The sequence below is a fragment of the Prinia subflava genome, chromosome 6 (genome assembly GCF_021018805.1).
Source record: "Prinia subflava isolate CZ2003 ecotype Zambia chromosome 6, Cam_Psub_1.2, whole genome shotgun sequence".
NCBI lineage: Eukaryota > Metazoa > Chordata > Aves > Passeriformes > Cisticolidae > Prinia > Prinia subflava.
The window spans coordinates 10697859-10711975 of record NC_086252.1 but is presented as its reverse complement, the minus strand read 5'-3'; the positions used below and the strand labels follow the sequence as shown (position 1 = coordinate 10711975).

General features: G+C 39.7%; 1 protein-coding gene across 2 annotated transcripts in view; it reads left to right on the top strand.

The window, feature by feature from the left end:
• Nucleotides 1–14117, top strand: part of HECW2 (HECT, C2 and WW domain containing E3 ubiquitin protein ligase 2) — a 144484-nt gene that overhangs the window by 85091 nt on the left and 45276 nt on the right. For both annotated transcript variants that reach the window (XM_063400203.1, XM_063400204.1), the window contains 5 exons: nt 3817–3892; nt 5687–5856; nt 8354–8496; nt 11326–11426; nt 11990–13327. In XM_063400203.1, the coding sequence (XP_063256273.1) occupies nt 3817–3892; nt 5687–5856; nt 8354–8496; nt 11326–11426; nt 11990–13327 (1828 nt within the window). The remainder of the gene's footprint in view (nt 1–3816; nt 3893–5686; nt 5857–8353; nt 8497–11325; nt 11427–11989; nt 13328–14117) is intronic.

The following is a 14117-nucleotide window of genomic DNA, read 5'->3' as shown; positions in this document are numbered from 1 at the left end:
TTTACTATTGACAGTAATTATTTTTCAAAAAAAAGTGGGTTGCCTTACTATAAAACTATAAAAACTATAAAAACTGGAAAGTTTTCTTTTCGTGGTTTTGTATTGCTCGTAATAAAATAACAGTGAAAAGTCACTGAACTTAACAGAAATATTTTATGATAAGAATTTGGCTTTGCATTCAGTTTTTTGCTACTTACAGTTTTCTGTAATTTAATACTGTAATAAGAATTTTTCACACTGATTATATAACTGAAACCATGTCCAGAGTCTCCATTTCTTCCTATTTCTGAAATATTTCCTAATATTCAGTATAAAATTGTTCCAGAGATAGCAATTGTTAGTATAAATGAAACTAGACAAAAACTCTGCTCTTGTAAAAATTACTGACTTTGAGTGTTCATATACCATTGAAATTTAGTAATTCCCTGATTATCGAGAAGTCTTGTCTTACTGTGTTTGTGTTATGAGACTTGTTTAAGTTTTAGAGGAGTTTTTTTAGTTGTTTAAGTAGTAGTGGAATAGTTGTTAAAGCAGCGGCAGAAAAGGCTTCCAAACTGGTATCAAGGTGCTTTTGCAGTAAGTTTATCTAACGGGTAAGGTTAGCTCTTCAGCTGAGCTTCAGCAAGTTTCACAGTGCATTTGATTCATTGATGTTAGCTGCCAAATATTTAAGATCACGACTGTCAGGGTGGTGTCCTGACAACTGCAGCGTTGAAGATGCAGTAAAGCAGAAGTTACTCAGACTAAATAGCTTTTACTCTTTTTTTTTAATGGTTATCTGACACTAAATGTGCTATACTAGACTTTATATGTTAATATATCAAATGTGTGGAGGTTTTCTCTTAGAGTTACAAACCTAGGTGATAGCATCATTTATTTTTCAGATCTTTGTCAGATCTCACCATGAGTAACAGTTTCACAGATGCATACAAACTTGATATGTTACAGGAGAAAATGTGTCATAGCTAATGAGCTTGACAGATATGGTCTTTAATATCAATTTATAAACTAAAGGCAATAAGGTAGTCTGATTTTGAACAAGAGGAAAAATGCATCTCAAAATAACCCTTAGAATGGGCTGTGTGCTCCACTATGTCATTAATGGGAAGCAGAGTGATTATACTGAATGGAGAAACCAGTTGAACTTGGGTATTTTCTTGACCTTATCATGTTATGCACCAGTAATTCTGAGACTCATTGAGCAAAAGGACATCTGAACTTTTGTCATCCAAGTATGCATTTAATTTCTTGGTAGCTACCTGAAGATTTGTCTTTCAGAGTCATGGTAATTCTTGAAGGCTTATACCAGCTTTTGCTGTTTAAATTTCTTTCCTTTGAAAGGTAATGCAGGGTCCTTGGTATTTTGTTCAGAATTCACACACCTGCTGGAAGGGGTAATTTTATGTAAACATTTTTGTTTGCTTTAACAGCGCAGACTTCCAGAAATAGTGAGCTGTTGGTATTCCTGATGAGAATGTTGTATGACAGTTCATATGATACTTCCTAAAAATGTCATATTGTGTTAGTTATGTGTAAGTAAACCTATGGTTAAACATTAAAGCCTCACTGCATTTCCAGGGGTTTGGTGTTGAGCTTAAGCTCTGTGCAGTAGAGATCACTGGCTTCTCTTGGTACTGGTTCTGTCTGTTCTTAGAGAAATGCTGTTTGAGGAAGTGGTAAGAGAGCCATGGTGTGCTCACTCCCCTTTTTTATGGTACAATAAATTCCTTGCTTACTGGATTTTCTCATACTGATGGTGTATCACACCAGGTATTTCAGTCCATCACATTTTTGGATAAGCGGCTAACATTCTATTGTGTTACTTTGGCTCAGGGGAGATTGAAGGCCCGATGGAGCACTCAGAAACATTGCTACACCAGATGACATGGCCTTTGTGCTGCAAAACTCTGTGTGTATGCTGGAAAGAAATTTTTCACTTTGGCGCAGAAGAATTGAAACTGCTGTTCAGATCATAATGGAACAGAAAGAGGTTATTAGAAAATCATAGAAGTGCTAGGGAACACTGTCACCATTCATGTTATTATAGCCGAATTGTGGGCAAATTCTATTTTCTATAATGTGAAATTATGATTAGCAATAAAAATTATATTATTTGAATGGAGTTGGACTTGTAGCAGAAAAATAGGTATAGAATGGGGAAGGCTTTTTTGTTGATGAGTGGCATTTTTAACAAGGAAAACAGTGTGTGCTAAAATGAGCCCAAAAGATGAAACTGGAATACACAGCATTCCTGTGGCCTTGCCTGGACAGCATCACTATCACAGTGGGATGCACCCCTTGCTGCTTCCATGGTATCTGTCTGTAGACAAGGGGACACTGATCCAGCTGGAATTAACCCATTGATTTTGATGCCTTCATAATTTTGCTGCCACCTGTCACTGCTTATGCATCCGTATAAAATCACTGGCATAATAATGTCGTGCTGGCTGGCAAAGGGATAGTTCTGAGCACTCTGGCGAGACCTGTCTTGCCCTGAGAGGTGGGAAGCGCCCATGAAGCCAGCAGTGAGGGGAGGGAATGGACTGGCTGGCAAGTGGCAGTGCTTGCTGGCATGGTGTGTCCCCTCACAAGACTGCTGAGGCCCACGGGGATGTCAGGCTCCAACATCAGGGCTTTTTCTTCATCTCTTTGTCTGGAGAAATCCACACCTTTGCTAATTCCAATAAATTCCAATGCACTTGCTGATCATCGTGGGAAGTATTTGAAATTATACTATTAAGTAGCTTAAAGCAATATAAAAAGGAATGATTACATGTTCGCTGAATGCAGAGCGGCTTTGCTGTGGCTACTGCAGCTCCATAGTCATTTATCCATCTGGTGACTTCAAACCACTGCTCAGCTGCTCCGGGCTGCCTCACGTTCTTCATCCATGCACACAGGTGTGCCCATTTTTATTCAGCTTATTTGCACCATTCCATAAATCAGACCCTGTTCTATCATTGGTATTAAGCCTCAGCACTGTGTTTGGCTGGACCTTTTTCTGTGTCACCTCTCCTGCCTAGGAGTGAGTACAGTGCCTGCCCGGGAACCATTTGTCTTCAAAGATCTCTCCATTGATGTCTCCGTGATAGATTATTCGGCTGGATGCACATCTTCTCTGTCTGGAAAGACAAATCCTTCTGCTAGTTGAAAGAGACAGACATTAATACATGAGAAACTTTTATTCTGAAGTAGTGCTTTACCTAAGGAGGGATTTCAGTGGAAACCAAACCTCAAAATCTGTGCGGCATAAGCTTTTAGACCACATTTATATTTAGATGTCTGATGTGCTTTTCTGTTTAAAAGGAGCTTTTGTTAATAGAGCTGAAAGCTTTTTTAGTCTCTCTTTGATCTCTTTGCCTTCTTTTTTTTTTTTTTCTTTTTTTTTTTTCTTTTTTTTTTTTCTTTTTTTTTTTTCCACACTAAATTATCTATTTCTGGAAAGTGACAAAAGTTACATATGCTGTCACTGGACAGCTCAGTGCTTTAATGTGCATTACAAATCCATACTGTTGTTTGTTATTTTACAAAAGGGAAAGCTGTAAAAGATACAGGTTTTCTCTGATTAATATTGTCTGCATGTGTATTAGCTTATACATTTTCTCTTTGGAGGATTTGAGCTACTGGTATATTAGCACTGTGTGACACAAATAATAGATATTTTGCTGTAAACTATGCTGTGGCCGGGTGTGGTAAGAGACAGTATTTGGTCAGATCCTTCCCTAGCATAGTACCTTAAAATTGTGTTATCCTCAGGCACGTACAAAGCAGATGAAAGCTTCTGTACTATATTTCTTTTTTTTTTCTCCTCTTCAGATGGGAGTAGAAGGCATGGATGAAGGTGCTTCTGGAGCCCAGCACTCTAGGAAGTTGGTCAGCTTTACCCTATCAGGTAAAACCCAACACTTCCCTGTGTTTTACAAATTACTGTTAAAAAAGTAAGTTGCTGTTCTAAATAACATCAAAGATGGAATGCTTTTCTTCATTAGCCTCTGTAGGAGCACACTCTAGTGGCTTGAAAGATGTCATTTCCTTAGAACTTCTGTTTGTTGAAAACCAGCCAGAATCATGGATCTCCTGGAGTGAAAGAAATGGATTTGATATATCCCAGCATGAAAAATTTAGGGAAATTTCCAGTTTGCACAAGGGACAGTTCCTCTCAGATTGAAGAGTGGAAAACATAACTTCTAACTAAAATGCAGTCTGGCTGCATCACTTTGAAAAAAGCAATAGCTGCAAATGGTGGTTTAGAAAGAGAAAAAGTTTTCACTTGTAACAGAGCTAAGCTGTCACTACAGTGAAATAGCTGTAGGGGTGCAGTCTACCAGCTTCACTTGTTTTGATTAGCACTTTATTCCAGGGAAATCTTGTGTGAGATGGAAGCATATTCAGCATGAGCAAAGGCAGATGAAATTCGCTTCTGAATCTTGAAGTGCTGACAATAAAAACGTGCAGAGCTTGCAGAGGTAGAGCAGAAAAACGCCACTGCTTTTTGAAGTGGCCTTTCAGCAGTTACCTGAAATAGAGCTGAGAAGTTGTACAGACTCTCATAGTGGACTGTACAAGTAATTGCTTTGTGAATCTGAAAAGCCTGTTATGTTTAATAGACAGTTGTGATTCTGCCTCCGGAGTCCCACGAAATAATTTTCAAAGGTGTATTGACTGATGGGCTTGTGACATGTGTCCTGTAATGTTTTTGGGTTGTTCATTTGCACATGATTTTTTATTTCATCACATTTCTACTGTGTGGCTTTATTCTGAATATTGTATAGGATTATTTTTTTTACCAAATCCACAGGTATGGCAGTTAATTTTAGAGCAGTGAATTCTGCCTGCATGTATAAACTGTATGTGCCAGTTGCATTGTTGCATGCAGCATACTGGGCTACTTAATGGAAAAAGACACAAATCTTGTGCATCAGCAGACCTACAGAGAAACAGAAATATTTTATAGTTAAGTTTAAAATCTAATATTAGAGAAAAAAATACCTTTGTTTTGTTGTTGCTGAAGTTTGCACTATTGTTGAAGTCCTTAGTCATGACAATATGCTCTTGAGGAAATTATTATTTATTATTGTAAGTGGCGAGGGCTGCAGTACTGAGGTTTCCCTAGGAAGAAAGAAGCCTTTTCAGAAAACTTTGCCTCCTTTTATGTGAGATGGATTATGCTGTTGGGAGAAAATTGCATCATAGTTCAGAGCAGACTTGGTAAGTTACATTTATCAAAGACTGAACTTTCGGAAACTGTCTGCTTACTGCATTACCTACCTCCCATACAGTTTTTATCTCCTCTCCTCACCCAGAAACAAAACAAGTACTGTGTGATTAATTTTGGGCAGTTTCTGTTGGGGTTTCTTTTCTTTCTTTGAGTGGAAATACCTTAGATGCCTTACTGAGAAAAGCATTTGTAGGTGAGCTACAAGTTTATGCTTTTTGTTTTACAAATAACTGGAGGCTCAAATGTAAATAAGGATGTTGATACCTTTCTTCCTTATATTCTTTTGGGAAAACACTTGATTTCCTGCTGTACACTGGATCCAGTTAATGTGTGAGTACTTTTAAGTTGTTTTATTTAGTAATCTGTGGTGAATTGATTTCCTGGGTAATATTTTAGGAATACACTACTTTGTGAAGTAGCTTTAATTTACTCAGTTCCTTTTTCCTTCCTTCTCGATTTGCTTTATAGATATTAGAGCAGCTGGACTTAAAAAAGGCATGTTCTTCAACCCTGATCCTTATCTAAAGATGTCCATTCAGCCAGGCAAGAAAAGTACATTTCCTACGTTTGCTCACCACGGCCAGGAAAGAAGGTCGACTATCATCAGTAACACAACAAATCCTGTTTGGCACAGAGAGGTAGTGTATCCCTTTTGAGAGCTGTCTGCCAGCTGATGCAGTGTACCAGGCTTGCATTTTCTCTTTGTGCATTAGTCCTCACCCTCTGAAAGCCGTGAGCTTATTTTGTAGCTAGTTATTTAAAGTGACACAGAAATTTTAGTCATTTTAGGAACCCTGTTGGTGGATAGAAACAGTTATCATCTGCCTATTAAAGCTAGGTATTTAAGCTGCTGGCAGGTTTTCATTCCCTTGTCTGCTAAAAAAAGCTTAGCTTAGAACTCACTTAGCCACCCTGTAGATTTCTTGAAATTGCAAAAGTAAATTAATTAAAGTTGGATTGTATGTTGTGAGAAGACTCTTCAAGAGAAGTTACACTACATGAACATTCATGCATAGTGATTGCAACAACTGTTCATTTGGAAATGATATTTTCATGGTGTGTTGCAGGTGACAAATTTTCAGTTTTGTCAGGCTGAGGGGATGCTCTTTGATGTAGCCCCTGCAAGCTACACCTTGCAGGAAGGAAAACCCAGGAAGGCGTTAGAGCACCACTCAGCAAGGGGGAAAAGCAGGTAGTTTGGCAGAAGCCAGTTTGCCAAACGTGTTTTTATTGGGTAAACTGTGCAGATCCCATGGAAGGAACTCAGTCCCACAACTGTCATTGAATGCAGGAGAGACAAGCCTGTGCTCCTGAAGATGAATGTTTATGTGGCAAAGTGAAACTGCTGACACACATCCATAGCCCTTTCACAACTGGCAAGCCTGTACTGTGGTGAATATTAATTTATTCTTTAGGAAGATGAAAATTGAGTATGTTTTGGGAAATGTTTCCACAAATCATAAAGCAAACAAGCAGTACAGCAGAACTGAGCAGGGCCAGCATTAGCACTGCCCTGGGGTGTGTGGTTCTGGGAAAGACTGTAGATGTGAATAGTTTTAAAATCTTTCCAAAAATTGAAGTTTTGATCTCTAAACTGATGCTCCAGTTTTCTGTCTATCTATCCAGTAGACAGAACGAAAATCTAGGTTTTTTCTGTGTTTATTTTCTCCTACAGTTCTCTTTGGCTTTAGAGCTTATTAGAAAAGAGATAATGTTCACTGGTGCACGCATTGTATCAGCTTGCTTTAGCTGCTGAATCTTCCCTGTAGCAATGCTCTGACAACAGCAGTTATGATCTCATTACACATTCTGTCCTAGTGGTGCAGGATTGATCCTGTTTTACATCTAATACTTTCTGCAAAGTAATTTGCAATATTATAGCAAACTGAGAGTGACAAATTTTTGAGTTCTGTTTATCAGAGGAACCCAGTGGTGACAGTTGCCCAGCATGAGGAAGGGATTTTATTCCTGACCCAGTTTATTTGGTTTTTTTGAAGATGTTTATGCAATGCCTACAGCTGAACTGAAGACCTATTTCTCCTATTATTCCTTGTTCAATATATCTTTGGCTACCTAACCACATGTGTATTAGGCATTATGCACAGATTGTGGTTTGCTCAGAGGTCATAAAGGTGGCAGATGGTAAAAGTACAGCCCAGATGACCTTGTTTTTTCTGAGTAGGTTGTGCCATACTTTCTTTGTTTACTTGGAATATCTTAAGATCTAGATGACAAATACAAATTTTGGGTTCCTAAACTTGTTTTCCTAAGGGAATTTATCATCACAGTGTATGTACATGTGTGTGTCTGCCAGCGTGCTTGCATTTGTCCTGTACTACTTTTGAACCTTTCGGCCATCTTTAGGCAGACTTGACTGAGCAAAACAGATCTGAGGGATGAAGTACCCACAGAATGCATGAAAATGAAAGCTGAAGAGAGTAACCATGTTAATGTTCCCATGTGGGGAAAGGTGGAAGAATGATTTTACCAGACATCAAGAAATCTTCTGTAAATTAGCACCATATTGTTTAAAGGCCCCAAGTGAAGGAAAAAGTTCTTTTGGAGTTTGCTGAGAAGATTTGTCAATGTTGGGGCAAAACTTCATAGGAAGTTCTCCTCCTCCTCCACTAATGCTGCTCCTGAATGTACTGTAAACACATTGCCCTTCTGACTTCCTGTCATGCATACAAAACATGCATGCAAAGCATGGTGTTGGGAGGGAAATTCTTCTGAGCACAGCTCGGAGTGAGACATTTCCTTCCTTCCTCCTGCACTGACCTGACAGAGTACAGCAAGGATTCCTTCTCTCTTTGGTTTCCCCTATGCAAATAGAAGGAAACAGTTGGATAAATGGCGTTCTACTTTCTGACATAGACCCTGAGAGTGTCTTTATCCAGTGCAGTTCCTTACTGAGCAATTCTTTTCAAGGAACAGTGAAAGGTAATGAAGAGCAGTAAAAAGCTAGTTACATATGCAAAAATTCAATAATTAATGACGTTGACATTATTTTGTCACGTGGAAACTGGTGTCATCAGTCATTACTTTTGGAGTTCGCCGCACATTAGTAGTAATTAAGTACATTCTTTCTAAATAAAGGTGTATTGATATGGTGTCAAATATGTTCTTTCCTTCCAGAAATATTCTTTTGTTGCACTTCTAACAGATGTCCTGGAAATTGAGGTTAAAGACAAATTTGCCAAGAGTCGTCCGATCATCAAGCGCTTCCTTGGGAAGTTAACCATACCCGTTCAGAGACTATTGGAGAGACATGCAATTGGGTAAATGAACACATTCTTAATGCTAACTTGTGTTCAGCAGGTAGACTCAGCATCTAGGATACTGAGAGCAAAGAGCAGCCTTTCTGGCTCACTGGTACAGACCAGCAAGTTTTTATTACATCTGTACTGAAAAATATATTGTAATTTAATAGCTTTATTGTGTGACTTGAAAATGGCAATCTTTCTAGCCCTGTCCTGAATACATGTACCCATGTTTGTGTTGGTGTGCATCCATCTTTTTTTTTCAACTTAATTTCTTTACATAAAAAATGTTGTTCACAAGAAACATTACCCTCTGGCTAGCTAGTCAAAAAGCAAGGCATTATCACACTACTACATAATTGTGTGCAAATCTTTTAGAACAAGCAGGTGTAATTGACTGACTTCTTGTACAGCTGAAGTCTTTCTAATTCTCAGTTCAGTAATCCGAGATGTGATATCCCTTCAGTGAATTGGCCAGAACTGCAAGGCTGTGACTCCTTATTTTTTAGAGTGCTTCTAGTATGACACAATTAAAATTGCCTGTCATTACGAGTACCTCACTGACAGGACTCAAAATTCACCTACTGTGCATGCCTTTTGTAAAGGCCCTGCCTCAAAGTGTGCTAAAGTTAATGTGTCTCCATTAACTTTAAAAATCCACGGGCCGTGGATTATGCCCGTGAGGAATGATGGTGAAATTAAATGTATATTTTCTTCTTTAAAGCTTAAGGGCATGGCAGTGTCATCACACTTATACAAACTGGCCTCCTTTTTACAGATATTCCCCTCAAAGTAACAAGTTGCATAAGGGGAGAAAATCAAATTCAATTTGAAAACAGTTTTCAGCTTTACGTTTTCAAAGTGGTGTCTACATTGGTAAGTAAAGGAAGAATAAAATTTTAAGAGTAGCTTCAAATTTTGATAATACCTTCTGACACAGAATTTATTTAAAAACATTTTTTAAAAAGCTTTTCCATTTGTTTTGTAGTGATATCCAAGAACAGTGAAGGTATATACATAATATAACTTTTTAAAGAAGTTCCTCACCTTGAGTTTCAACAAATTGTCTTTGGTTGAACAAGCAGCTTTTTCTAATAAATTTGCACACTCAAAAATAGCACTGTGATACAGGCTGGTTTCAAAACCTAGGGCAGGGTGTTTATTTCCTTTGCTAAACACCAAAATGTTTTTCTGCTCTGGGATTCTTGGTGCTGTGATTTGTGGAAATTACCAGTTTGCTATGTTCATCAGTTCTCACCTCTGGTTTTTCAAATCTGGAAGACATCTCCTGTTTTCTTCACCATATTTCAGTTCTACATATTTGATATATCAAATCTTTTTAGCAAAAGAGAGGCAGTATAAGGAATGTATTAAGAATATGAGTATTTGGTTGTTTTGCCATACTGCTGTTAGAAATGACATTAAACCTGTTTTGCCTCTTCAACTGTAATATATTCATCCATTTTCAGTTTTTGGGTAAAGGCAGACAATATTTCACCAAAGGTTTTGCAAGGTAAAGTAGTGGTTAATGTAGACATGAAGCAGAAATCTACCAAACATACAGTTAACTGCTAATTGTCTTGCTTTTTTTTTTTTTTTTTTTTTTTTGTCAAGTAAGTATAGCACCATCATTTTGGTGATGTCAAAGTTGATTATTAATGAATGAAAAGGTGAAGTCCAGAATCAGCCACGTTTAGACAAATTCTGCCCCACTTTTAGCTGTGGGCATATAGCTCACAATTTTGTGTAATGAAATGTCCAGTGGCTTTTAATTTCCTGGAAAACATGATAAATGAGCATGGGAATCATCTAGAATTGATTCAGCTGAATACAGAGAAGGCACTATTCGTGTTGTGGCTTCCTCTATTCTTGAATGGCCTGGAGTAATCTAAAACTTATATAAAAACTGGAGACCTCAAATGTCTTAACTGAAGACTTGTAGTTGGAGTTCAGTGTGAGGAATCTGCAACAGGTCCTGGAGACAAGTGCTGCAATAATTTGGTGTCCTGTGGGCTGTAGAGCAGCATGGGGAAGGGAGGTTGCTTGTCCACTCAGAGCTTTCTTTTCCCCTAAAAGTTTATGCAAACTGCTGCGGCTTATTTCAGTAATAACTGCATTTGGTTTATTTTGCAATAGGAGTGCTCCCAGTAAAGGAGAGGTGTTCATACCAGTATCAAGTTAGGTGCATAAATAACAATAATTTCCTTTGGAGGTCTTTAGTAGCTCCCTCTTCTTCTTTCAGCTGTCCCAGCTGCACTGATGGGAGCTGGGGCTGCGAATTCTGGCTGTGCCTAAATGAGAATGTACATCCTGGGATCTGATCCAAAGTCTCAAGCTGATATAAGTGTCTAATCTGGTCTGAGTCCCAGTGAATTCAGTAACTCTTGAGAACGTATTTAAAGATAAACCCAAGCATTAATAGCTTTTCTAAATCAGAATGTAGAAGTGCTTTGTTAAAAATGAAAAATTATGAAATAACGATTTGTGAACTTTTGTACATAGTAAAAACCACAAGAGGGCAGAAAGATTTTTTAAATTATAAAACACTTGGTATTGGGGAAGGGAGGAAGTTAGGGGAGAGAGATCTTTGCAGTTCGGTTTCTTTAGAACTTAAGATATTTAGGTATGTATGAGAACTGGAGGGGCACAATCTGTGTATAGAATTGATCAAACACAGTTTTTTAGGCTGCTTTATCTGTTAACTAAAGGTATTTTACACCACTGTTTGTTTGTGCTTTTCCATGCAAACCAGAGTATGTGGCCAATTTTAAGACCATAATAGAAATTAAATACTGAAAACATGAAACCAGCAAAAATTTTAAAATCCCAATATTTTTGATTTTGCAGAGACCAGGTCCTCAGCTATAATCTTGGCAGAAGGCTCCCAGCTGATCATGTTAGTGGGTATCTCCAGTTCAAAGTGGAAATCACATCTTCTGTTCATGAAGGTATTTGTCAATGATCTGGATCTCCAGATAGTTGTATGCAGAGAGTTTCTACATATTTCTGTGTCTGGGCTTTTCTGTTGTTGAGGACATAGTATATTTTCTCATTCATGTATGGTCCCCTTCCTACAGATTTTTTTCTGTTGGTGTTCAAAATTTAGATATGGTGGGTACTGCCTTGGAGATGGCAGTTCCAAAACCACCAACACTTAGGATATTGTTTTTGATGTTCTTGTATAGATTCTAAATGAATCTGCCAATGATTCTTATCTTATGCTTGGCAAGTGCTCTGTCTTTTGAAAGCAAAATGGGAATCCTTTAAAGTCATACTGCATACCTCTTAGTTTTCCTATATACTACAAAACAATATAGACTTATACAGAGAAAATTCTGCAACTGCTGTTCCAACACTGTAGATGCCTCTGTTATTTTGACTGAAGTTTCTTCCCTTAGTTTCCTGATTGAAGTAAGCAAGCATCTTCAAGGATACTTTATATAATCTAAGTAGAATGAACTATGTGTTGTTGCTGCTCTGTGTTTCACAGTTGGTCTTCCTGTCTCTGCAGATGCTTCACCAGAAACGGTTGGCACCCTGCTAGGAACCAACTCTGTAAATGGAGACTTGGGCAGCCCCTCTGACGACGAGGACATGCCAGCAGGGCATCATGATACATCCACGGTGTGTTCCAACGGCCCAGTCTTTGAGGAATCTTCAGGAGACACAATCCTGAGACACTCTTTAAGGACTAGTAGGACTCTGGAGACAGACCAGGATGAGCTGACCTCTGGTGCTTCAAGATCATCCCCTCCCAGAGGGCGCCAGGACTCACTCAATGACTATCTCGATGCAATAGAACACAATAACCATCCCAGACCAGGGACATCTGCCTGTGGGGACCGTCCACGAGGAGCCTCCCCAAAGCTGAGGAGTAGCTTCCCTACTGACACAAGACTTAATGCTATGCTTCACATTGACTCAGATGAAGAGGAGCACGAGCTGCATCAAGACCTGGGTTTTCCATCTTCTTTGGAGGATGATGGTGGTTTAGTAATGCTTAACGGTGCTACCAGAAATGTTGAAAGAAGTGAAGTAAGTTCCTCATCAGATCAGGTAATGCCAGGGCCTGCAGAGAGTGAAAGGGTTTCAGCCTCTGATACTCCTTTGCCATCAACCGATGACCAGCAAGATTCTCTCCCGGAGCTCCCCCCTGCAGAGGAAGGAGGTGAAAGCCCGCAGGATTCTCAGGCCGAAGCCCCAGCAGAGCAGGCTGGCAGCGAGTCCTCTGCCCCCGCGGAGGCAGAGCAGCCTCCGGGCAGCGCAGACACGGCAGCTGCCGAAGCTGCAGGTGGCAGCAGAAGGGGTGTCAGCGAAACGGAGTCCATTGACCAAGGCTCGGAGCCGTCCCAGCTGTCGTCAGAGACGGAGCCCAGCGACCCTGCTCGCACCGAGAGCGTCAGCGAGGCCAGCACCCGGCCCGAGGGGGAGAGCGACGCCGAGGGCGCCGACAGCTCCTGCAACGAGAGCGCGACGGTGCGGCGCTCCTCCGTGGAACTGCGCTGCTCCTCCTGCGAGAGCGCCAGGTTTCCCGAGACTCCGGCCTTCTCCTCCCAGGAGGAAGAGGAGGCAGCCTGTGCCCCCGAGGCAGCTGCGGCGGAGCCGGGCGTCGAAGCGCAGGACTCTGCCGGTGCTGCTGGTTCTCTGCCTGCGGTGCAGTTACCACAGGAGGAGGCGCAGGAGGCTGAGGCAGGTGAACTGCAAGACCAAGAGGAAGCAGAAGAAATCTGGCAAAGAAGGAGAAGCCTGCAGGCAGCAGCTGCCCAGAGCCAGTCTCAGGATGAAGAAATTGAAGGAGCACAGGCAGCTTGTGAGGGTGCCACAGCACAGCTTGAAGGAGCTACTGGAGGTAACAACTGCAGGAGGCACTGTCTGGAGTGACCTTACTGCATCTGTTATCAAAGATCGTTAGTTCCTCAGCCTCATTATCTTTAAAGATTTTTTTTGTCCCTTTGAATTTATTTCTTTCTTCAAGAGGCTCTTGGAGTTTTTTGATTTAATGAAAAATGCAAACCTGAGATATCCTAAATGTGTTTACTTTAAAATTGGATATACTTTAATACTTGAGAGAGTAGTGAGGAGGATGAAGAGGAGGAAAGAATTGCACAACATTACCCTCCTCACTAATGAAAATGCTAATGAGGGACAAAACCCCCCAAAAGTATGAAATGCAAAATACTATTTATGTTTGCCTTTTTTTTTTCTTTTATATTAGCATTAAAACATAAAGGTAATCAAAAGAAAGGGGAAGGAAAAAAGAATAATTTTTTGGTCACCTTCAGGCTGTTTATCTTCCTTTCCCCATTTCCTTCTCTGTTCCCATAGATCCTAGCATGCTGGAACCTTAAGAGGAGAGGAATGTGTTACCCAAGTTTACACTGTAAAACTCTTGATGATTTTAAAACTATTTTAACAGTCAAGAATTTTCTGTCTCACTAAAATCACTGAAAGTAGAAATGTGTCCCTAACAAATTGTTTCCAAGCAACTTTAATAATGGATTATCTGTTCAGTTTCCTCAGGGAGTGAAGTGTATCCAATCAAGTGGGTTTCCATCTTTCTCATAACATACCAAGAGCTATATATAAGTAATAATTTCTACTCTTCATAAACAGGTTGTTGACTTGGAAATAATAACTTT